Source organism: Tursiops truncatus, chromosome 9, assembly GCF_011762595.2.
Source record: "Tursiops truncatus isolate mTurTru1 chromosome 9, mTurTru1.mat.Y, whole genome shotgun sequence".
NCBI classification, from domain to species: Eukaryota; Metazoa; Chordata; class Mammalia; order Artiodactyla; family Delphinidae; genus Tursiops; species Tursiops truncatus.
Genome location: NC_047042.1, coordinates 79211760 through 79235148, shown reverse-complemented (window position 1 = coordinate 79235148; position 23389 = coordinate 79211760). Strand labels below are relative to the sequence as shown.

The 23389-nt window shown below is 33.3% G+C and overlaps 1 protein-coding gene and 1 non-coding gene across 4 annotated transcripts in view; one reads left to right on the top strand and one right to left on the bottom strand.

Moving 5' to 3' along the window:
* Positions 1–23389, top strand: part of POT1 (protection of telomeres 1) — an 81215-nt gene that overhangs the window by 37476 nt on the left and 20350 nt on the right. For all 3 annotated transcript variants that reach the window (XM_073809885.1, XM_073809886.1, XM_019924546.3), the window contains 5 exons: positions 5434–5564; positions 8081–8371; positions 13250–13405; positions 18087–18256; positions 19587–19675. In XM_073809885.1, the coding sequence (XP_073665986.1) occupies positions 5434–5564; positions 8081–8371; positions 13250–13405; positions 18087–18256; positions 19587–19675 (837 nt within the window). The remainder of the gene's footprint in view (positions 1–5433; positions 5565–8080; positions 8372–13249; positions 13406–18086; positions 18257–19586; positions 19676–23389) is intronic.
* LOC117313680 (U6 spliceosomal RNA) lies at positions 8484–8590 on the bottom strand. Its single transcript, XR_004528264.1, has one exon. It is a non-coding gene; the product is annotated as a U6 spliceosomal RNA (small nuclear RNA).

Genomic DNA, 23389 nt, shown 5'->3' with positions numbered 1-23389 from the left:
ATCAAATATAAGAAATTTTTAATGCTTCATCAAGAATGGCCTTATTCTTTAGTAAAACTGTTGTGGTTTTTGTTCTAATGTTAGTGTGTGTTGGTGAAGGATACAGTGACCACTACTACAGTTTGAGGCTACTGCCTTGATTCTTGCCAAGACACCAGCAGTTTTACTCACCATTGCTTCTATACCATCAGTCCGAAGGTCAACACAATTGAAAAGGCAAATAACATCTTAATATTACTATGAAAATAGGTTTGAATTTATGGACCCCATAAACATATCTTGGAGCCCCCCAGTGGTTTGCAGAGCAAACTTTGAGAACTGTTACCCTACAGGAACTTGAACATTTCTTCAAGCTGACACAGTGAGCTTCTTTATCCTAATTTTTTTTTTTTTTTTTTTTTTTTGCGGTACACGGGCCTCTCACTGTTGTGGCCTCTCCCATTGCGGAGCACAGGCTCCGGATGCGCAGGCTCAGCGGCCATGGCTCACAGGCCCAGCCGCTCCGTGGCATGTGGGATCTTCCCGGACCGGGGCACGAACCCGTGTCCCCTGCATCGGCAGGCGGACTCTCAACCACTGCGCCAACAGGGAAGCCCTATCCTAATTTTTAAGTGAGGTATTAGATCTTCTTGGCCCTTGATTACCATTTTGATCCATTAAAATTGTTCTTTATTATCTTGTAATTTTTGAATAAGTGGTTAGTGCCATATTCCACCTTATAGCTTTTTCAGAAACTCTGTGTTCCAAATGAAATTTCTCTTGAGGACCAGATGCTCTTGTTAACTACAAGATATTTCTCTGTGGAAGGTTGATAGCACCATATCTAAAAACAACTCATTGAGATTCCAGTGGAAATTAAAATTGGAATTCCTTTGCAATCCCTTACATCTATACTTTTGATTTTATGTTCTGACTGTGATCCGTTTGGCACTGTATCTTGGCAAAGTATCTTCATGTACTTCGTTAAGACAGATTCTAAAATCATGTCTGTGTTCATTAGAAAAAAATGTTATGATTAATTATCAGTAATAGAAATGCTGCTGTTGCTACTGCTGCTGCTACTACCACCACTGGCCACCTCTTATACATAGCATTTAACCATGTTCTAGGTGCTATTTTAAATACTTTACATGTAATTACTTATTTAATTTTTACAATCATATGAGGTGAATAGTATTATTTTCCCCATTTTTTAGGTAAGGAATTTGAGGCATAAAGAGGCTAAATGATTTTCAGTGTCTGCAGTAGACTTCAGAGAGGGAGAATTTTTGCAAGTACTGTATATTTGCTGTAGGTAATGACATGCATTAATTTAGTAAAGATGGTTGATCAGCTACTATGTGTTATAGATGCTGTGAACTGTGAAGACGTAATACTAAATCTGGAAGCCTATTTCTGTGTTTTCTGATTAAAGAGTGTCTACTTTCCTTCTGGCATTCTTCAGAAATCTTCTATATGTAATCACTGTTCTGAAAATTATTTACTATGTACACATATATCTTTGTTACACAATAAATATATGTAATTTATTTCATGACACATTGGGTGTTTTCCTACAGCTAAGTTATTATTTAAATTAGAAACTTTCTTAAGCAACTTCTTATCTAATTTGACAATGAACAAATGTTCTACACTCCATCTGTAAAACGCTGTTACTGATGCTTTTGTCATCCTAAGCTTTCACAACTAGGAATTGGTGACTGGGAGTTGCCTAGCCCTGATGCTCTGGCTCATTTCTGCTCCCACTAGTGGAACTGTATTCTCAAAAGAATTGCATTCTTACAATTTGGTTCCCAAATCTCTTTCTACTCCTTTTACTTTTTATTCTAATTAAGTAATTTCATTAAATCTGATATAACCAACTGAATGTGAATGTGAAAAGATTTTTTTTTGGAAAACTTAAGTTGAATGCTTTGTAAAGATAATAAACCAGTGGTGGGATGGATTTGGCTATGGGCCATAGTTTGCCAACTCCTCATTTATAGTACTGTGCTCTCTCCTTTGTCCTCTTACACTCACAATTCAGTTAACTCCTCTTTAAGTAGCCTTAAACATACATCTTCCTTTACTGCTTAAGTCTTGTTCAGCTACCTCAGGAGATACTCTTTTTTGTCTCCTTTTCTTCTTTTATTATTTCAGTTTATGAGTCAAAAAATAATTATTACAAAGAATGTACAAATGCATATAAACCTCATAAGAATGAATTATTGTAGAATCTTTCTGTGATGTTCGTGGGGTTTCTGTGATGCCTCTGGAGTAAATTATAGGTGAAGTTTCATTATAATGATATGTTATTCTTCAGTAATGAACTCTCCTTTAGTATGTTTCAAGATAAATGCATGAAATAGTAAATAATATAGAGTTAAGATTCAGTATAATTTTACCTACTTAGGAAAACTCTCAACCCTCCATCACAGTTTTAAGCGTAATATTTTACTTTCTTTGGGATTGTTGTTGATGTTTAAAAAAGCGTGCAACATGCAGACAGTGTGGTGTTCTGGTTAAATGAAGAAACAGGAGTCAGATATGCTGAGTTATATGTGACCTATAAGACATTCGCACTTGGATACCTTGCCTGGACTTTTTAAGAAACTAAGTTCTCTCGTTTGTAAACTGTTACATACAACTATCTAAGAATTCAGGGAGATAATGCATATAAATTGCTTAGCACACTACCTGTCATATAGTAAGCCCTCAGTAATTGCTGACTGCTAAATAATGTAGTTTCCCCCTAGTTATAGGCCTGGGAATAAGATATCTTGCTAACATAAGTACTGTATTTTTGTTTTGTTTTCTGTCTGAGAAGTAAAGTGGATTATTCCATTTCTGTAAATTAATTTAGAATATTGACATTTTGTACATTATTAATTATTATTTGATGACCCCAAACTGTATTTAGGACTGTAAATACCTTTTACCAAAATATATTCTCTAACATTAAACATAATTTCAGACTCTGATTAAACTTCAGTCATGGTATGAAATTTAATTTAAGGTCTCATGTGTTTCATTAGATTAGTGATCTCTTTGCCCTTGTGTTTAGTCTGTCATGATATTATATGAAACTTAAAACCTTCAGAGCATTTGTATTTTATTCAAAGTACATTCATCATTATCCATTGTATCTAACGTGCTGCTATACCTGTCTTTGCGTTCAGCTTCTGATCCATCTGATTTTCTTCTCTGTGACTATTGGCAAAAAAATTTCAGTTCTGAATTCTTAAGGCTGAAGAAGAAACTTCAAAGATAGTTTTCAAACCTGGTTTATATCTTCTTGAAAGGTGTTCTAACACATTGAGCAGTGCAGTGCAATAGGGATGATTAATTTCACTCTTGCATCATTCCTCTAGGCAAGTTTCTCATTTTCCCATTTTAAAAATTAATTTAGTCTTTTTAAAGCATAGGTAGGAATAATGATGAAATAATTTATAGGATAATGAAATAGCAAAATATTTTGAGATAAAGGAAAATAGATGACTAAGATTCCATAATGTATCTTAGATTTATAAAAGGGTGCAGTAGAGCCGTATGATCATTACCAGAAGAATGTGTCTTATTCTATTAAAAAATAAGTAAAATTTATCTTTAATCTTTGGAAGACTTCTAAGAAAGAAAAATGTCCTGAAATAACACTCCTTACAAATAGTTAAAACTACTGAAAATGGAAACTCCAAAACTAAAATTGGGTCCAGTAGATCCTGTATATCAAGAGACGAGGATGTAATATCTTTTTACTCTTTTTGAAGATGCTTATTAAGGTTTTGTTCTTAAAGTTTTTTTATGTTCTCTGAATTATTGTCCCCTCCTCACAGAATCAGGTTTCTCTTTCTCCTCTTGCCCTCCATTCCTCTCCCCTCTCCTTTCCTCTCTCCCCACTTCCCCCATTCCTTCCCCCTTTCTCTCCATTCATCTCTTCTCCTCCACTCCCTCCCCTCCCCAGTGTCCTTCCTTCTTTCTTTCCTTCCTTCCTTCCTTCCCTCCCTCCCTCCTTCCTTCCTTCCTTCCTTCCTTCCTTCCTTCTATCCGTTATTGTTCTGTGTCTGGTAACGGCTTACTGTTTACAAATTTACAAATGTAGCTATGGTTTATTTTATGTTGTAGACATTTGTTTGCTTTGTATATAATGAGTTTGTTTTTTCAACTTGATCTCTTTTTTTGAATTGGAAATCTGACAGAGACAAATAGTACTTACATAGGGCACATTGATTGAAAGTGTCAGTCTAAGGTGGGTGGGAAGAGAGCCTTCTGACTGTAGACCCCCTAATGTGATAATGCAGATGGATTTATTCTGGGTGCTAACACCCTCATTAGAAGGCTTACCACTTCCTGGTCTATCAGTGAAACTTCCTTGGAAAGCAGCCTGTGTTGCAGGAAGGGGTTGGTGTTAAACACTGGAGTTATTTTCAAGGGGAGTGAGGGTTAGGATGGGTGCTCATTGAAACAGTTGTCCTATGTGTAAACTTTTCATGAGCCCTGATTTTGGCTCTATTTTTCACTGTCACCCTTAATCCCAATGGCTGCCCTCTTTGCTGTAGCTACTTTAGAGTATCTTCCGGATGCATCCTCCTCTGTCCATTTGATCCCTTAACCATTTACTTTCCCAACTTCCTGAAATACGTTGATAACATCTCTCCCTCTCCTTCACTCCCCTCTCCTCTCCCTTCACTGTTCTGGGTTTATCCTTTTCTATGTCTATACTGTCTTGATATATTACTGAGAAGGAAGGAAGTCAAGACATACTCTCAGTGTGCAATTTTCTGAAACTACAGTTTTTGCTGCCACCAGTGATTGAAGTTACTTGTTTTCATAGCAACCCAACTATCATTAAATTTGCTGGGGGGTTTTTGCCAGCTTAAATTATATAAAATTGCTCTCGTTCTAATGTGTAACCTTTTATAGATAACCAGCAAATCATCATTTTCCCTTTTGAGTTGTTCTCATATAGTTTTCTATGAGTTGTTTGTTCATTTGACTTTCATATTTACTGTAAAATCTGGGTTTTATAACCAGTTTTCATAGTATCTTTATGCAGTATATTGACTCTTCATCACATTTGCTGCAAATATCTTCTAGTTTTTTGTTTTCACTCTAAATTTAATTATGTTTATTTTAGAAATTATATTATTTGAATATGTTTATCTGCTTCATGGTTTCTAAACTTTGAGGTAATAAAGTTATTACACCTCCAGACAATTTATAAGTACGGTTTTTATTTTTGTTTCATTAAATTTTCTAAAATGAATTTTTGTGGAACACTTGCAAAATAATTTGGCAGTGCATTTTGAGAGACAAGAAAATTTCTTTATGTTTTGATCCTATTCTTAGAAGACTTGATTAAAGGGTAGAATAATGTTTGGTGTTTTGAACTCAGTATTATTTTGTCAAATGCTTTGAAATACGAAAAGTCAGGTAAAATATTTTTGTGTTTTCCAGATTATTGCTCAGTTGTAACAATTGTGGACCAGACACATGTAAAGTTAACCTGCCTGTTCTTTAGTGGAAATTATGAAGCCCTTCCAATGATTTATAAAAATGGAGATATTGTTCGCTTTCACAGGCTGAAGGTATAATTCATACTGTTTAGAACTTATATTTGTTTGAAGAGAACGCTGTATTGCTCACTAAAACTAGTTACACTAATTATGTGGTTGCTTTGTTAGAACATGACGTCAGGCATTTCAAGCGGCAAGAAGAAATGTAAATAGTATCAGACTTCAAATGATTTATATTAGGAAACCTCTTCATTTGAGCAAACTACCTGACATCCTTCCACAGAAATGTGTTAGCTGCCGCAATTCCGACTAGTTGCATTCCATTAGAAAACATTTAATAAAAAGGTAGAGCTATTAAATAGTATGTGATTTTTAAAAAATCAGCTTTTTAACACTTTAATATTTTCAGTCTTTTAGGTTTTAAACATTTCAGTCCCTTCATAGTTTGCTTTTGTTACATGGGTTTTCACGCAACCCCTTCACTATCTTGGTTGTCTTTTCTTCTATTGCTTCAGTTTATCTGTGGTCCTCATGGTCACTGATGCTCATAAATGAGTGCAATAGTCCAGATGTCTTCTAGTCTTAAGATATGGTGGGAAACAACTCTCTTGCTCTATTAATGCCTTTTCCCTGAGAATAGAAGAATATTGGAGAACATTTGCTTAAAGATAAAGAGAACTAGAAATATTACTATTGTAGCACTATATTACAGGCTTATCCAAACTTCAAAAAAATAGCTTATTTCTCACACACTGCTGTTTCCTGTAGTACAGTTGACCCTGAACAGCACAGTTCTGAACTGCTTGGGTCCACTGATGTGCAGATTCTTTTCAGTAGTAAACAGTGCAGTACTACAGGATCCCACGGTTAGTTGAATCCATAGATGCTGAACTGAGGATAGAGGGCCGACTGTTAAGTTATAAGGGGATTTTCAACTGCACAAATGGTCGGTGCCCCTAACGCCCGTGTTCAGGGGCCAACTGTATTTGTAATTCTTGCTATTGTTTAACTGAAGTAAAATATACATCTCTCTTTTCACAGTATTAGCATGCTCATGTTACTAACACTCTAGAAACGTCCTTTGTACCCCTACCTGGGGTTGTCATTCACACTCCCCCCTGCCAAGAGTAAATAATCTCACAACTTGTAACAACATATATAGTTTCTTATGTATTTGTTCTTTATATAAAGGAAATACACTATAGTTTTTTGGGGGGGTTTTGTTTTTGTTTTTTTTTTAGTTTCTGGCTTATGCTTGTATGAGTCAACTGTACTATTACATATAGTTTTACTTTGTTCATTTTCACTGCTAAATGGTATTCTGTCCAGCCAGTGTTTGAATACACCAGAATTTATATATTTATTCTGTTGGTCGTTTAGGTAGTTTTCAGTTTGAGGTTATTATGCTGCTATAAACAGGCTAGTACATACCTTTTACTGAATATATATAATTATATGTAATATAATGTATACATTTATATGTAATTATAATATATATTACATATTATATATTGTATAATGCATAGATATATATGCATTTCAGTTGATTGTATACCAAGGAGTGTGGTTCGTGAGTTCAGGGTTGTGCATATATTAGCCTTTAGTTTTCCAAAGTGTTTTTTACCAACTTACACTCCCATTAGAGATATAAGAGAATTCCAAATCTCTTCAGAAAACCAGTTTTTAGCTTTGATTTTCTCTATTGTATGTTTCTATTTCTCTTACCTTGATTATGTTTTCTTTCCACTTTCCTTGGATTTGAAATAATATTCTTTGTGCAGCTTCTTGAGATAGAAGCCTAAATTTCTGATTTTTAACCTTTCTTCTTTTGTAAAATATTCACTTATTTCTGTAAATTTTTCTCTATGTATTGAATACTACTTTAGTTATATCCAACAAGTTTTAGCACATCACAGCTTAAGTATCCTTCAGTTCAATATATTTTCTAATTTCCAGTAAATATATAAATACATTTATTAATATCAGACAGTATTACAGGAGACTAAAGGAGGTATTTCATAAGTTCAAAAGGGTTGCTTTATGAAGAAGATATAACAGTCATAAATGCATGTGCATCTAATAACTGAGCCTTGAAATTCAGAAAGCCAATGTTTTTAAGACATATCCCAGCTGTCTCAGTCAGACTGATGAGCCCTTAGCCTCAGCTGCATTTTACTCACTTCAAACTCTTATATTTTAAGTGTTCTAGTTTTCCCTATAATATTCATAAATAACTGTTACTTATTATCCTTTTATGAATTATACCTTAATAAAAAAACTAATAAATGTTTTGTTAGTAAAACTGCAAGCCTGATAGTATTAGGGAGGCTGCCACCTAGCTCTTTAAAAAATAAAAATAATCTTGTATAGTGTTTTACGGTTTACATGGTGCTTGTGGATTTTGATATAGCCCAGTAGATTTTATAATTTCATATGCTAATTAAATGAAATATTTAAAGAATTATGTCCTCTATTAACTATGCTGGCAGGATTTTATAATCTCACAAGTGTTTCCAGTTCCTAGGTTCTGGATCAGTAAACCTGTTTTGTTTGTTTCTGTTTTGTTTTCTACTTTGCCACTTTCTTAGATCCAAGTATATAAAAAGGAGACTCAGGGTATCACCAGCTCTGGCTTTGCGTCTTTAACATTTGAGGGAACTTTGGGAGCTCCTATCATACCTCGTACTTCAAGCAAGTGTTTTAACTTCACCGCTGAGGACCACAAAATGGTAGAAGCGTTACGTGTTTGGGCATCTACTCATATTTCACCTTCTTCAACATTAGTGAAATTGTGTGATGTCCAGCCAATGCAGTATTTTGACCTGACTTGTCAACTCTTGGGCAAAGCAGAAGTGGATGGAGCATCATTTCTTCTAAAGGTAGATTTTTTTAAAATTTATTTATGTATTTATTTTATCATTTTAATCATTTTTTTACATCTTTATTGGAGTATAATTGCTTTACAATGGTGTGTTAGTTTCTGCTTTATAAAAAAATATGGAACGCTTCACGCATTTGCGTGTCATCCTTGCGCAGGGGCCATGCTAGTCTTCTCTGTATCGTTCCAATTTTAGTATGTGTGCTGCCAAAGCGAGCACAGGTAGATATTTTTAAATACTGGAAATTGTTTGTAAGTTACCATGACCTATAAGCCTGTAAAGAGCTTATATTTTCAGCATTCTGGTGGAATAAATATGCATACTGTGTACTAAGAACTTAAAATCTAACCATTTTTAATGAGCCTGTAATTTCTATGCAACTTTACTCTTCAACTTCTCTTCTTTACCCTATATTTCTAGAGAAAAGTAGTATTACCAGATCTACATTTTAAATATAGTACTGTTTATATTGTGTTTATATATTTATTAGTACTAGCAAAATGAGTTGTTTTCTATTGCTATTTTTAAGTTGCAGCTCTAAAAATGCATATTTGTTTCCCTATCAAGATGTAGCCTTCCTTCTCACTCATTTGCCTTCTTCTTGGCGCATTGATGTTGGGTTCTCTTCCCATGTTATTTCACTGTCTGCTTCATAGGTAGATGATGGATGGTTTTGATGTGTTTATTTTTCTTGTTATATTTTATTTTGTTCTTAAATCTGTAGAAAAAAAAGTGACATAAGACCCATCTAATCTTTGTTTACACCTATCCCAATTTATTCATGAATAGCTTCTGGAGAGGACAGTTGTCTGATACCATCCTCACCTACCGAGCCTAGGCAGGATGCATTTAAACAAACGCTGCTTCAGCCCTGCTTCTCTGGTTCTTTAGCTTCTGACTCTTTGGAACGATGCAACAGGAAATGGAGTACAGTGGCCCTTGGACAAATATTGGGGTTTAGCATTATTATCAGTTATACCTTGCCCATATTAAAGAATAGTGAAGATAGAAATTATTGAATAAAATACAAAGTTTTTGAAGTTGAAAATAGCACATATTTATATACACATGAAATACTCTGAAAAAGTAAATGCATGCTATAAAAAAACATAAATAAGTATGACAGAATTGAAGCTAAAGCAACATAAAATCATCCAAACAAAATGAGGAGGTCAGCCAGTCATACTTTATGCCCAAAGTGACATATTTAACAAATGAGTGTTTGCTAATCACCGAACACTTCCAGTGACAACAAATCAGCTGTGCAGAGAAGTATTCTCCACCTTTCGGCTGCTGTATTGAGCGTAAATTCTTAAATTCTGAGATAAAACCTGCCACTTTTTAGCTGACGTAGCTGAATCTACATTTTCCTTCTAAAGCAAGAAAACATGCCTGCATCCCATTTTTATAGATAGCCTTTTCGGATAAATAAAAACAGCTTTCATGTAGATATTATTTTAAAATACAGCATTCAGAAGTGAATGTAAGAAATTACATTAGTAAGACTTTCTTGAGGACAGTTTAAAAGAAATCTCAAAAGTCTCTCTATGCTCTTCGTCTCAAACTCTATTTTCATAAATTTATTTTATAGTAATAATTTAAAATGTGGAAAAATGCCTTTAAAGGAATATTTATCCTTATATTTCTTGCAGTAACAAAAATCAGAAAAAACTCGCATACTAGCGATAGAGAATTTTGTGAATTATTTATGTGTTGTGGAATACTGTGTGACTATAAAATGACATTGTAGACATACTTATTGATATAGAAATTCACAATATTCTCTTTAGTGATTAATGTGCTTTCATTTATATACTAAAAATGTATTATATGCATAGCAAAAAATATTGAGAGGACTATATAGCAATATTTTGCTCATTTTATCTATGGGAAGTCAAATTTTAAGTGATTTTTTTTTCTGAAATTGGTTTTCCTATCCCAAACTATGAATAATTTTTTAAAATTTTGTTTTGAAAACAGAAGGAGCCAGACCTTACTCCAAATGAGTTCTGGTCAGCATGGAATATAGCGTAATTATTTCCTGTCTCAACTGAGATATGATGCTAATATTGGTCTCTTTATTAGTAACTACAATACATTCATTTTAATTATTCTAGCAGATATGATTCCCCCACATACTGTTGTTTCTAAAAGAAGTTAATTTTAATTATAGGTTATTAAGACTATAATGTTGATAAGAAGAGATTAAAGGCTATGGTTGGGGGTATACTCAAAGATAAAATTTAGAGCCTTAAATGTCTTCATGAACAAAGAAAGAAAAAAAGTATAGCATATCAGAATAATCTTTCAAGTCAAGAAATTGAAAAATTAACAAACAATTATAGAAAGTTTGAGGTAATATTTTAATAAGGTATTTAATTTGGGGATAGGTAATTTTAACATTGCCCAGAAATTTAAAAGATATTTTAAAGTGATATATAGTAAAAAAATTTCTCTCCTTGACTTCCTCTCTTGTCCCCGTGCTGCTATAATAATAAAAATAACATTAACATTTCAAATTGGCAAAGGATTGTTAAATGGTGATTGTTATCTATTTGGAAAAAAGAATTAGATCTGTATAAAATATGCAGATACCTAACAGATTGAGTTTTGATACAAGATTACAAAAGTTCCAGAATTTCAACACAAGGTCTGACTTATACTCTACTCTCTCAACCCCTCCTTCAGAAGACTCACGGATTGGTCTGTAAAGCCATTTTAAAGTCTCAAAAACATGTACACAAAATGAAAGAACAAATTCCAAGTGAAGAAAAATGCGACATAATGTTACTACTCCCAAAGTGATTGTCCTGGTTCTTTGAATAATTTAGGAAACAGAGTGAGTGACACAAACTCATGATTGTTTATTTACAACTTAGCACTGTCACCAACATTATTCAGTACTTTCTCTGTAATCTGACCCTGGCAGATACCTGTACAGATATGCGGTGTTTTCCATAAAATAGGCAGAAGACCTAAATAGACATTTCTCCAAAGAAGACTTACAGATAGTCAATAGGCACATGAAAAGATGCTCAACATCACTAATTATTAAAGAAATGCAAATTAAAACTACAGTGAGGTACTGCCTCAGACTGGTCAGAATGGCCATCATTAAAAAGTCTACAAATAACAAGTGCTAGAGAGGGTGTGGAGAAAGGGGAACCTCCTACATTGTTGTTAAGAATGTAAATTGGTGCAGCCCCTATGGAGAACAGTATGGAGGTTCCTTAAAAAACTGAAAAAAGAGTTCACATGATCCAGCAATCCTATTCCTGGGCATATATCTGGAAAAGACAAAAACTCTAATTTGAAAAGATACATCCAATTTTCATTGCAGCACTATTTACAATAGCCAAGACATGGAAGCAACCTAAATGTCTATTAATGGATAAAGAATATGTGGTGTATATATACAGTGGAATATTACTCAGCCATAAAAAAGAATGAAATAATGCCATTTGCAGCAACATGGATGGCCCTTGAAATTATAGTAATAAGTGAAGTAAGTCAGAGAAAGGCAAACATCATATGATATCACTTATATGTGGAATCTAAGCAAATGATACAAATGAACTTATTTACAAAACAGAAATAGATTCACAGACATGGAAAACAAATTTACGGTTACCAAAAGGGAAAGGATGGGGGTAAGGATAAATTAGGAGTTTGGGATTAACAGACACACACGACTGTATATAAAATAGATAAGCAACAAGGACCTATGTATAGCACAGGGAACTATATTCAATATCTTGTAATAACCTATAAAGGAAAATAACCTGAAAAAGATATATGTATGTATGTCTATGTGTGTGTATAACTGAATCACTTTGCTGTACACCTGAAACTAACACAACATTGTAAATCAACTATACTTCAATTAAAAAAAAATAACAGTTAAAAAGAAAAGGAAATGTGGTGTTTTCTATTTAAGTAGACTGTTCACTCTTACCCAGCCAAACTTCTGACATGCAGAGGCATTCTCACCTCTCTCCAAATGTCTTTTGTCCAGCCCTTCTATAGCATAGCATAGCCTCAAGCTCATCTCTTCCAACCCTAGCACAGCACAGGCTAGCTCAGGTCTTAAGGATGGGATAGTGCATACTCGTCCTGGGCCCCTGTTCCCATCCTTACCTCAAGGTGACTTAAATAGCAATCCAACCTACCTTTCCCTTTCCGTCACCCATGATTGTAATTCACTTGTGTTCATAACATCTAACATAAACAAAATATTCATATCTGTGTTTCAAAGGCCTTTTCCAAATCAGAACAAAGTGGAAAAATGGGCAGAGGTCAGATTAGTTCCCTAAAAGCTAGGAATTTATACTTAAGAAAATTAGCAGAGATACTTGTAAAGGTTTATATACAAGATGGTAATTACTAAATTATTTAAAATAGCAAAAATTTTGAAACAAATGGCCAAAAAGGGGATTGGTTTAATAAATTTGCATCTATAATGTTATGTGAAGCCATTGAAAATCCTATTTTAGAAGAATATTTAAATTGCCTGAAAAACTGCCCAGCAATGAATTAAGAAATGAAAAGCAGAATAGAATGCCAGTTTGGTAAAAAGAAAAATAGACATATATATTATAACTACATAGAAGAAAAAAAAGATAAGTAAATTCAACAATATGTTAATAGTTTTTCCAAGCTCATAGCTGTTTGAATTTTTTTCCTTACATTTTATTCATTACCTATACATATGTAGTCCTTTTACAATCAGGAAAGAATATACATCATATTCAAAGTTTAACAGATATTTGGAGGAATATATTTAATTACTTTTAAGCTATGTTACCAGCAAATAAAACTCTTCTAGCCTCCACAATTTTACAAAAAGATCATTAAACTTTTGTTCTACTTCTTATGCAGGTATGGGATGGCACCAGGACCCCATTCCCATCTTGGAGAGTCTTAATACAAGACCTTGTTCTTGAAGGTGATTTAAGTCACATCCACCGGGTGCAGAATCTGACAATAGACATTTTAGTCTATGACAACCATGTTCAAGTGGCCAAATCTTTAAAGGTGATGTTGTGTAGCAAGCATGTTTTGCTCTTTTGTATTTTTATAAATTTTAGGGTAAATCACATGTTAGATGATATTTGAGGTCTAGAAATTAACTCCAGATTAATTTTTTTCTTTAATTTGTAAAATGTGTATTTAAATTATTAGACGATATATTAAATTATAATGGCTTGAACAGCTTTTTTAAAGTTAAAGAATGTTTCCTGAACATCTTAAAGCTGTGCCCAATTTTACTATGGAAAGAAAAATTTTTTTCTGCCATAAAATTTGCTTTAAAATAACAAAGGATGTATAAAATATTTGTAAACTTAAATGATAAGCTCTTTTACTTGGTTTGATAAAATCCAGTCTTCAACTTTTTAATCCACCCCTAAAATATATTGATAAATTGTCTGTGTATACCATACAGTTTATTAGAATTTGCTCACTGTTTTTGAGATGCAGTTTTCTAGGTAAAATAACGCTGCTTAGTTTTGGCACTTCTTGCTTATTAGTAACATTTTAAGGAATATTTTTCTTCATTTTACCATGCCATTTATTTGCAAGTAATCTTTCTTGCAAAGAATGCTGTCATTGATAATAATGATAATAATAGTAACATTTGTTAAAGCACTTCATATGTATTTAGCACTGTCTTGTGCTGTAGGTACTATCATCATTTCTGTTTTACAAATGAGAAAACTGAGGCACTCAGAGGCCCAAGATTTCGCACTTACTTGCGTGAAGCCTGTATTTGAATGTATGTCTGTTTCCAGAGCTAATCTTCCTAAGCAGTATAAAGAAATGAATTTCTTTATTGCAAATAGCTTCCATCCTACATTTAGGGAGGTATATAACCTACTTATGGGAAGAAAATAGGGAAAGTGAATTGTAATTTTTTTAAATCTGAATTTTAGTGCCCGGTTTCTTTTTTGCAAATAAATGTTCTTGGAGAAGGAAATATTTCCACTTTTACACTGTGTTACAAAGAAGCCCACCCAACTCAATAAATTAGGTTAAAGTCCAGGTCAAGGAAGGTGATAACTGTACTCTTTTGTCCTTTATGAGTGTGTTCATACCTTTCATATCAGAAAATTGACTGTTGAAAATATATTTTTGATGCTTTTCCTTGATTTTATCTGCATTGATTAGCTTATTTCAAAAATAAATGTAATGATAAAGCCAATTCTAAAGTCTTTTTAAAATACAGATATAGTTCTTTTACGAATGAAAAAGATTTACATTTTAGATTCGACTTTCACTGTTTTAATTCCCTTCTCTTTCCCTATGCTGTTTCTATAGGTCTTTTGTTCCTCTCTCTTGTCCTGATTTCCTTGTCCCAAGTCCTGGACAGCACCTGCCACAGTGCTTTCCATGTAGTAAGGGTTAAGTAAATAATATCTGCTGGTGAATGCATGAATCAATGAGCGCTGTGAATTTTTTTCAGATTTTTTTCATCTCCTTTGTCTGCTTTATCTCACCCACTAGAGGGTGCTATGAGCATACATAATTAAGAAAATGTAGGGCAATTAATTTTTCTCTAAAGATATCATGACATTTATCTACAATGTAATAGAAAAATGAAAAGGATTTTCTCTATGTGTAAGTAGTATAACTGTAGGCTTTTATTTAATGTACCTTGACATCACATTTTATTTGTTCTGAGGCAACCTCTATACTAACCATTTCATATTTATTTAAGAAGTGCCCAGAGTCAAATGATGTTGATATCAATTAATTCTTGTCAACACTCGACGATAACTGCTTAAAATTGCATATTTATATTGAAATGCATGGATTACGTGTATTTTTGTTGAATAGGAACAGGAAAAAAATGTGATTTTTATTTTATGTAATAAAGAGGACAGTTAAGGCAATTGTAAAGCACAATATAATTGAACTCTATATACGATACATTTTACAGCTAAAGTTGCCCTTAACATTTTTCCTAAACCTTGCTTTTTAAGTAAGTTATCTCCTTCCCTAAACATTTTGCACACACACACACACACACACACACACACACACACACACACACACAACACACACACACTTCAAACCTTTTGTCTACAAACAAAAGCAGTGTATTTTCAATCCCCAGACTTATTCTGACACAATTTAAAAATAATTGTAAAACACACGTAGTTCTAATTATGTTTGGCATTCAGTGACCCAAGAACTATATTTTGGTTATTTTCAGACACATACAGGTCATTAAAAATATTAAACCTAAAGGGAAATTTTTGAAAGTTTATAAGGAATATTTAAATTATTTCTAAAGGAATAAACATTTCTTAATAGCCAGTTTGCTTTGCTTTATTTTTACTGTTTCTGTATTAAAAAGGGCTTTTACAACAATTTTTAGAGGTATGTTTTATAATTTTTTTGTTATTACCAATGAGACGATTTGTTTGTTACGTATTTGTCTATTATAACAGAGCATCTGGCACATTTTATAATATATTTAGCAAGCTTAAAAAAATATACAATGCTGCCTCCAGAAGGAATTTCTGGAAATAACAGTTTGTCATTTTCATAGCCTATATATATAAAATTCTCTCTTGGTCTTTCAAGTATAATTTTGTTTTATTATGAAATACAATAGTAAAGAAGATAGTATAACAAACATCTACATGCCTGTCATCCAAACTTAACATTTCTAAATGTTTTGCACACTTATTTCAGGTACTTTTAATTTTAAGAAATGAAATTTCTACATGTGGAACCTTCTTTGTACCTCTGCTTGTTCTAATTTTTTGCTCCCAAATATCCTTTTTATTTATCCTAACATGTACGTGTGCACACCCATGTTTATTATGCTTTTATTTTATATACTTTTGTCTGAAAAATGCATATGGTTATGTATCATTCTATAATTTGCTTTTTTCCTTTGACATTATATTTGTAAGATTTATCCGTGTTCATATATGTGTCTGCATTAATACCAGCCTGTCTTAATAATCATACCTTTATTTTTAAATGATGTTTCATAGGTTAAGCCCTCACTCCCAGGTCAGTCTTCAAAAGTAACTTGACTGTTCACTTTCAGATCAGTTTTTACAATTCCTTGAAAGGCACTGGAGATTTAGATAGAAACTGCATTGATTTTAAAGAATAATTAATTAGGAAATTATCTTTATAATGTTGAAACTTTTCATTTATGATTATGGTATCTTTCGCCTTGTGTCTGGCCTTCTTTAAGTCCTTTGCAGATTATATACATTTACTGCACTAATATATTATGTATATTAAAAAGAATTACAGAGTAATAAATGTTCAAAAAGAATGACATAAAAGTAAATAGAAATAGACATATTTCCTTCCATCATCTTACTTTGGAGAACATGAGGAAAATCAGTTTTGTCATCTTGTGTGTGTGTGTGTGTGTGTGTGTGTGTTTTCCTTCTCTGACTCTATTTACCCTGCTCCCCTGCTGTTCTGTCAGTGGAAGAAGTCAGAGAAGAAAAGACTAAGTGCCTTACCTCCTTATAAAACCCATGATTGGATGGGAAAAAGATCCTTGAGGATGAAGGAGTAGCTCTGGGAGTGTGGATTTTTTCCCCTTATTTTTTCCCCCCATTTCTCTCCTCCATCACATCCAGAGGGTGATGAGGAGAAATACAATGAACTGAAACAGCAGTAAGCAGAGGTGGGAGGTTGGTTTACTACCTTCTCTTTCTTTATTTTCCCCCATGTATAGCTTTTCTGTTACACAGAATCTCACCACGGTTAATCTTGACCTTGTAGGAAAAAAAGAATGGTAGTCCCACAGTCATCAGCAGTCAGGAGTGCTGCTATATACAAATGAATTAAATTTCCTAGTTGGTAACTAACTCCTTTTGTTTATAACTCTTTCTTCATAAAAATGTGATTTAGGTAATAGAGCTTCTTCCTTTGAGTATGTGTCAGTTTCTTTAATAAACATTCTGCATCTGTCTCTTTTTAAGTCTTCTACATTAAAAGAATATCAAATACTCCGTAATTAAAGATATTTTTAAGACTAAGTTTAGCAAAACATCTAAAATTATAGGACATTTCGTTCAAAACTATAATTGGTTTAAATCTATATTTGAACTCATAGAAGGTGTTTCACATTATGGTGTACAGACAAAAATATTTACAGAAATTTTCTTTCCATAGAACTTGTGGAATAGAGGGGGTTTATTATTTTGGTAGAATAGCACATTTAAACATACTTTCTAGTATTCTTATAATGAGAGTGTTTTAGTGATCATATTTAATTAAATCTTACCTTAAATTAGTTAAAGTAGGTTATTTTCAGAAACCTTAACCAAATAGGTTCTTAATCAAATAGAGGGCTTGGATTTGATGTAGGTAATAGGTTTCTTAGCTACCATATCTTACCAATGCTAAGACTCAAACTTATTTAACATTTTAATATCTCTAAAATGGAAATATGCCTTTACATTTGAAAAATACATACATATCTATACATTCATATGTATGTATACAAACACATACACACACACACACACACACACACACACAGACGTTTTGGTTTTGATACAGTGTCCTTGGGGCTGATAGATATTGAGTACATATTAGTAGAACATACCACTTTCCTTTCTGATGAGTCAACATCCCGGGTTATTGGTCTGTGCCCCATGTTAGTTGTTAAATATTGTATCAAAAATTGTGTGATTTTTCTCCATTTTCTAAATAATAAATCATCTGCTTTTAGGTTGGAAGCTTTCTTAGAATTTATAGCCTACATACCAAACTTCAGTCAGTCAATTCAGAGAACCTGGCAACATTTTTAGCCCTAGAGTTTCATCTCCATGGAGGCACCAGTTACGGTCGGGGGATCAGAGTCTTGCCAGAAAGTAACTCTGATGTGGATCAACTGAAAAAGTAAGCATATTATAAACCTATTTAGAAATTGTAAATAAGGTATTAATTAAGCTGGTTTCTAGGATAATATTGTTCTGAGGTGGGAAGGGGGGCTCTAAGAGGTCTCTTGTAATTGATCCTCAGAGCCTTCCTTGCCATTCATTATTCATTTTTTTAAATAGATGAACCAAATGAAACAAATCAAGTGATTGTAGGTTCAAATAGCTACATAGTAGCAGAGCTGGGTTTATAGTCTAGGTTTTCCAATAGTTACTTATGCTCTTACCTCTACTCTTTGCACTCATGTTCTTCTACCATTTGCCACCTTCTCCAGGTACAGAAACAAACAGTGGAAACTGGAGCTTAGCTAAAGTCTGGAAAACTTGATATATATGTCTAGGGTGCCAAACATACTTGATCAATCATGGACAAAATACTGCCTTTTTTTTTTTTTTTGCGGTACGCGGGCCTCTCACTGCCGTGGCCCCTCCCGTCGTGGAGCACAGGCTCCGGACACGCAGGCCCAACGGCCACAGGCCCACGGGCCCAGCCGCTCTGCGGCATGCGGGATCCTCCCGGATCGGGGCACAAACCCGCGTCCGCATCGGCAGGCGGACTCCCAACCACTGCATCAGCAGGGAAGCCCCAATACTGCCTTTTTAAAGTGCGTATAACCGAGAAAATAGGTAATGGAAATATTTCAGGGTATCATATTTTTAAAACTTCTAGGTGTGCCCAGAAAGTGAATAGTACCTTAAATCCTGCTACACTTGCAGTTCCCTTTTCCTTGAAGTACTCCTGTTAATGATGTGTGCAGAAACTCTTCGACCCGTATTCTAGGGAAATAAAAATTCTTCTACATATTTTCAAAGAGTTACAGAAAATATCCTTTTCAGTAAATTGAAATGACATAGCTATTTTCCAGGTTTTAATATATTGAAATCAATATGATTTTATCATCAATGAAATTAGCTATTTTAATAACATTCTATCAGTTTCCCTACTTTATTTCTCATATTGCAATATATAGCCACATAGTATTTCACTACTTGAGTCTAGAATGAGATTTTTCTGACTTAGAATGTCATCCATTAAATACCCAGCTTATTTGCAGTATTTCATCATCCCACTGTTGTACTTGTGTCTTTCTAGACTTAGGTTTTTAAAATTTGAGGGTCTCTTGGAATCCCCTGATAATCTGTTAAAAAACTATAGTCCTCCTGAAAAATGCATACACACACAGAATTTTTTATACAATTTCATTGAGCTCTTGGTTTCTTTGGGTAGAGCTAAACTGATCATTGTTTGACTTTGTTTTATGCAATTAAAAATTCTATTCTTTCAATCACAGGGTTTTAGAATCTGTAGATTTGCCAGCCAATCAGCGTTTAGAGGGTATATGTCAATCAGAACATGAGGACAGCTTTTCAAATATTTCAAGTAAGGACAGTTTTTTAATTTATTAAACTACAGTTAATTTACAATATTGTGTTAGTTTCAGGTGTACAGTGTCAGATTCTTTTCTGTTACAGGTTATTAACAAGATATTGAATATAGTTCCATGTGCTTTATAGTAAATCCTTGTTGTTTACCTATTTTATATATAGTGGTGTTTATTTATTAATCCCATGCTCCTAATGAGTAAGGATAATTTTTAATGTTGCCAGTTTAGTTTCTGCTAAGTAAAATGACTTTATCAACATAAATTCTCTTTTTTAATATCTTCCTATCTCTATTTTTTTGGTTGTTGTTAAATCCATATTCATTGTAAAGAAACATGCTAAATCTTTATCAGTGTCCTGTGCAAAGGTAAACGTTACTCCTCCCTTACCTGTATAGTTACATTTTCAAATTGCGGTGGTAGGGATTACTTGATTTGTGATATATGTAGTGTTAATGTGTTTATATGTGAATTTATTATAAATCTGTATTTATTTCCTAGTAAACTGTTTTGCTCATCAGTTTCTAAAAGGAACAAAGGTTGTTTTTGCTGCTTTATTTCAAATAGCCCAAGTATTTTTTGATCATACATATCTTAGAGTTCCCAGTTTTATTGAGTTAAGTACCTAATTACAAAATGTTAACAAACAATTGGTTGTGTATTTATATTATTGCCTACCTGAACAGGTGACTATTCAAATCTAAATTTTAAAACACTCAATCTGTAAGATTTTTTTCTTTACCATTTTGTGTCAGTATTTGCTTATACATTCTGACACCTGGAATCTATGTCATGTTTCTATCCCCTATTTTTTTTTTTTTACAACCTAACTCCTTCCCTACTATGATCTATGAGTATTTACTCTCTTTCTGTATCAGTAATGATAAGCATTAAAATTAACATGTGTGGCTTGATAGGCACTTAGTCAGTGCCTACAGCCATTATTATTTAATCCTAACAGCACTCCTATGAGGTTGATATTATTCTTCCCTTTTATAGAAAGGAAACTGAGGCTTTGAGTGATGGGAGTCATATAATTTGTCCAGGGTCACTTAGCTATTAACTGATGGCAAAGTCAGTCAGATTCAAATGCAGGCTATTTGATTTTTTTGTACATATTTATTTCTTCATTTTCTCTGCCTTAGAATTATTCATATTTCCTAGCACGCTGGTGATAGCATTTTGGCCTAATCTGTGATTATTTAAGATGCCATTAGGAGGCCAGTTTACTTCAATTGACAATCATTTGGAGACAGTATTAATTTGTAATTATACTTTTTGAAATCCCTTTTCTCCTTTTAAAAGGTTTTTCTAATCATTTTTAAATTACAAAAGTAGTACATGTGACAGTATCAAGGTACGTAGCCTTCCCATGCCTTTATGCCCACTCGCTGAGGTAAAGTTAACAGTTTAGTGTGATTTCTTCAACATCAACATGTTTATATGAATATATATACTTCTACATAAACAGATACGAGTTTTCCCTCTGTTTAAAAGTTTTACAAAAATGGGACGATACTAGACTAGCTGCTTTATTTAACAGTGTATCACAGACCTCTTTCTGGCGTAATTCATATAGCTCAAACTCATTTTTTAATAGTTACATTATATTTTATATGAATCTAACATTATTAATTAAGCCATTTTCCATTTGATAGACATTCAGGTTGTTTCCAGTTTCTTACTCTTACAAATACTTCTTTAATAAACACCCTTGAACAATTGTACTTTCATGCTTATTGTTTCTCTAAAATAAACTTCTAAAGGTGGGGTTGAAGGATCAAAGAGTAAGCACATCTGTTATTTTCATAAATGATGCCAGATTATATGCCAAAATGTCATAGGATTCATGTGCAAATAACAGTGTGGGAGAATGTCCTTTCCTCACACTCTCAGTGGTATTGGCCGTTGACGCTATAAGTAATTTTTTGACAATTTGGTAGGTATAAGGTGATATCTTATTTATTTTTTCTGAGTACATGGAAACTTAAAAATCTTATTACGTATATATTGGCCCTTTGTACTCCTCCTTTGAATTGTCTGCTCTTACCCTATACCTGATTTGCCGTCGGATTCTTTATTTTTTGTCTTATCAGTTTTGTGGGAGATTGTTGTATATATTTTGCAATATTTTCCCTATTTTCTTATTATTTAACTTCATGCAGAATGGCAGATATTAAGTAATCAGATTCTTTGAAATTATACTTCGCTCGCTTAAGGTTCTCTTGCCATGGATTCTTATACCATTTATTAGTGATGTTGAGGAAGATGGACAAGTAATGCATATGTTTGTATATGATGCCACATACAATAAATTATAAAAATATAACATACTATTATATATAATAGAATGTAGTAAGCTAAAGTAGTTGCAAAATATGGATACTTTTTAAAGTGTTAAATTCTTCATTTTGGAAAGCATTATTAAAACTTATTGCTATGGAAATTGAGTTATTTGTAGTGAGGTGGATGGACCTAGAGTCTATCATACAGAGTGAAGTAAGTCAGAAAGAGAAAAACAAATACCGTATGCTAACACATATATATGGAATCTAAATTAAAAAAAAAAATGGTTCTGAAGAACCTAGGGGCAGGACAGGAAGAAAGACACAGACGTAGAGAATGGACTTGAGGACACGGGGAGGGGGAAGGGTAAGCTGGGACAAAGTGAGAGTGTGGCATGGACTTATATATACTACCAAATGTAAAATAGACAGCTAGTGGGAAGCAGCTGCATAGCACAGGGAGATCAGCTAGGTGCTTTGTGACCACCTAGAGGGGTGGGATAGGGAGGGTGGGAGGGAGATGCAAGAGGGAGGAGATATGGGGATATATGTATATGTATAGCTGATTCACTTTGTTATAAAGCAGAAAGTAACACACCATTGTAAAGCAACTATACTCCAATAAAGATGTTAAAAAAAAAAAGACTTATTGCTATGATCACTACTTTTGCTTTTTTTGTTAAAGTAAAATCATATTTTATGGTATTCATCAAGTCATCCTATTAAGTTTGATAAATATATTATTTTATCCACCTATCCCTTTATTCCCTTCAATGTATTTTTTCAACATAAGAAAAATTTTCGAACACACAGAAAAGTTGAAACAATTGTATAGTCAACACTCATATACCCACCATCCGATTCTCTAGTTAACATGTTATTCTCTTTGCTGTGTCATTTATCTCTTTTTTAATGCATCAATCCAGTTTATTTTTTGATGCATTTCAAAGTAATTTGCAGACATAAGTACATCTCCTAAACACTTCAATGAATGAACATCATTATCTAGAGTTAAATATTTGTTTAGAATTCTCTTTTATTTTTGAGGTAAATTATATTCAATGAAATGGGCAACCTAGGTGTATCATTTCATGAGTTTTGGCTAACACATAAACTGCAAAACCTAAGTCCCTCTTAAAATCAAGACCATTACCTTTTTGCAGAAATCTCCCTCGTGCTCTTTCCCAGTCAATCCTCACCCCCATCCCTACCCCAGAAGTCCTGATTTTTTCCACCATAGATTAATTGTGCCTGTTCTAGAACTTCAGATAAATGCAGTAACATGTTATGTACTCTTGTACATACTGTTTGTTTTTGAGATTCATCCATGTTGCATATATCAGTGGTTTATTCCTTTTTAATGCTTAGTATTATGGTATGACATAGACATTTTTGAAAATATGAATTTCCAGTTGCAGCACCATTTTT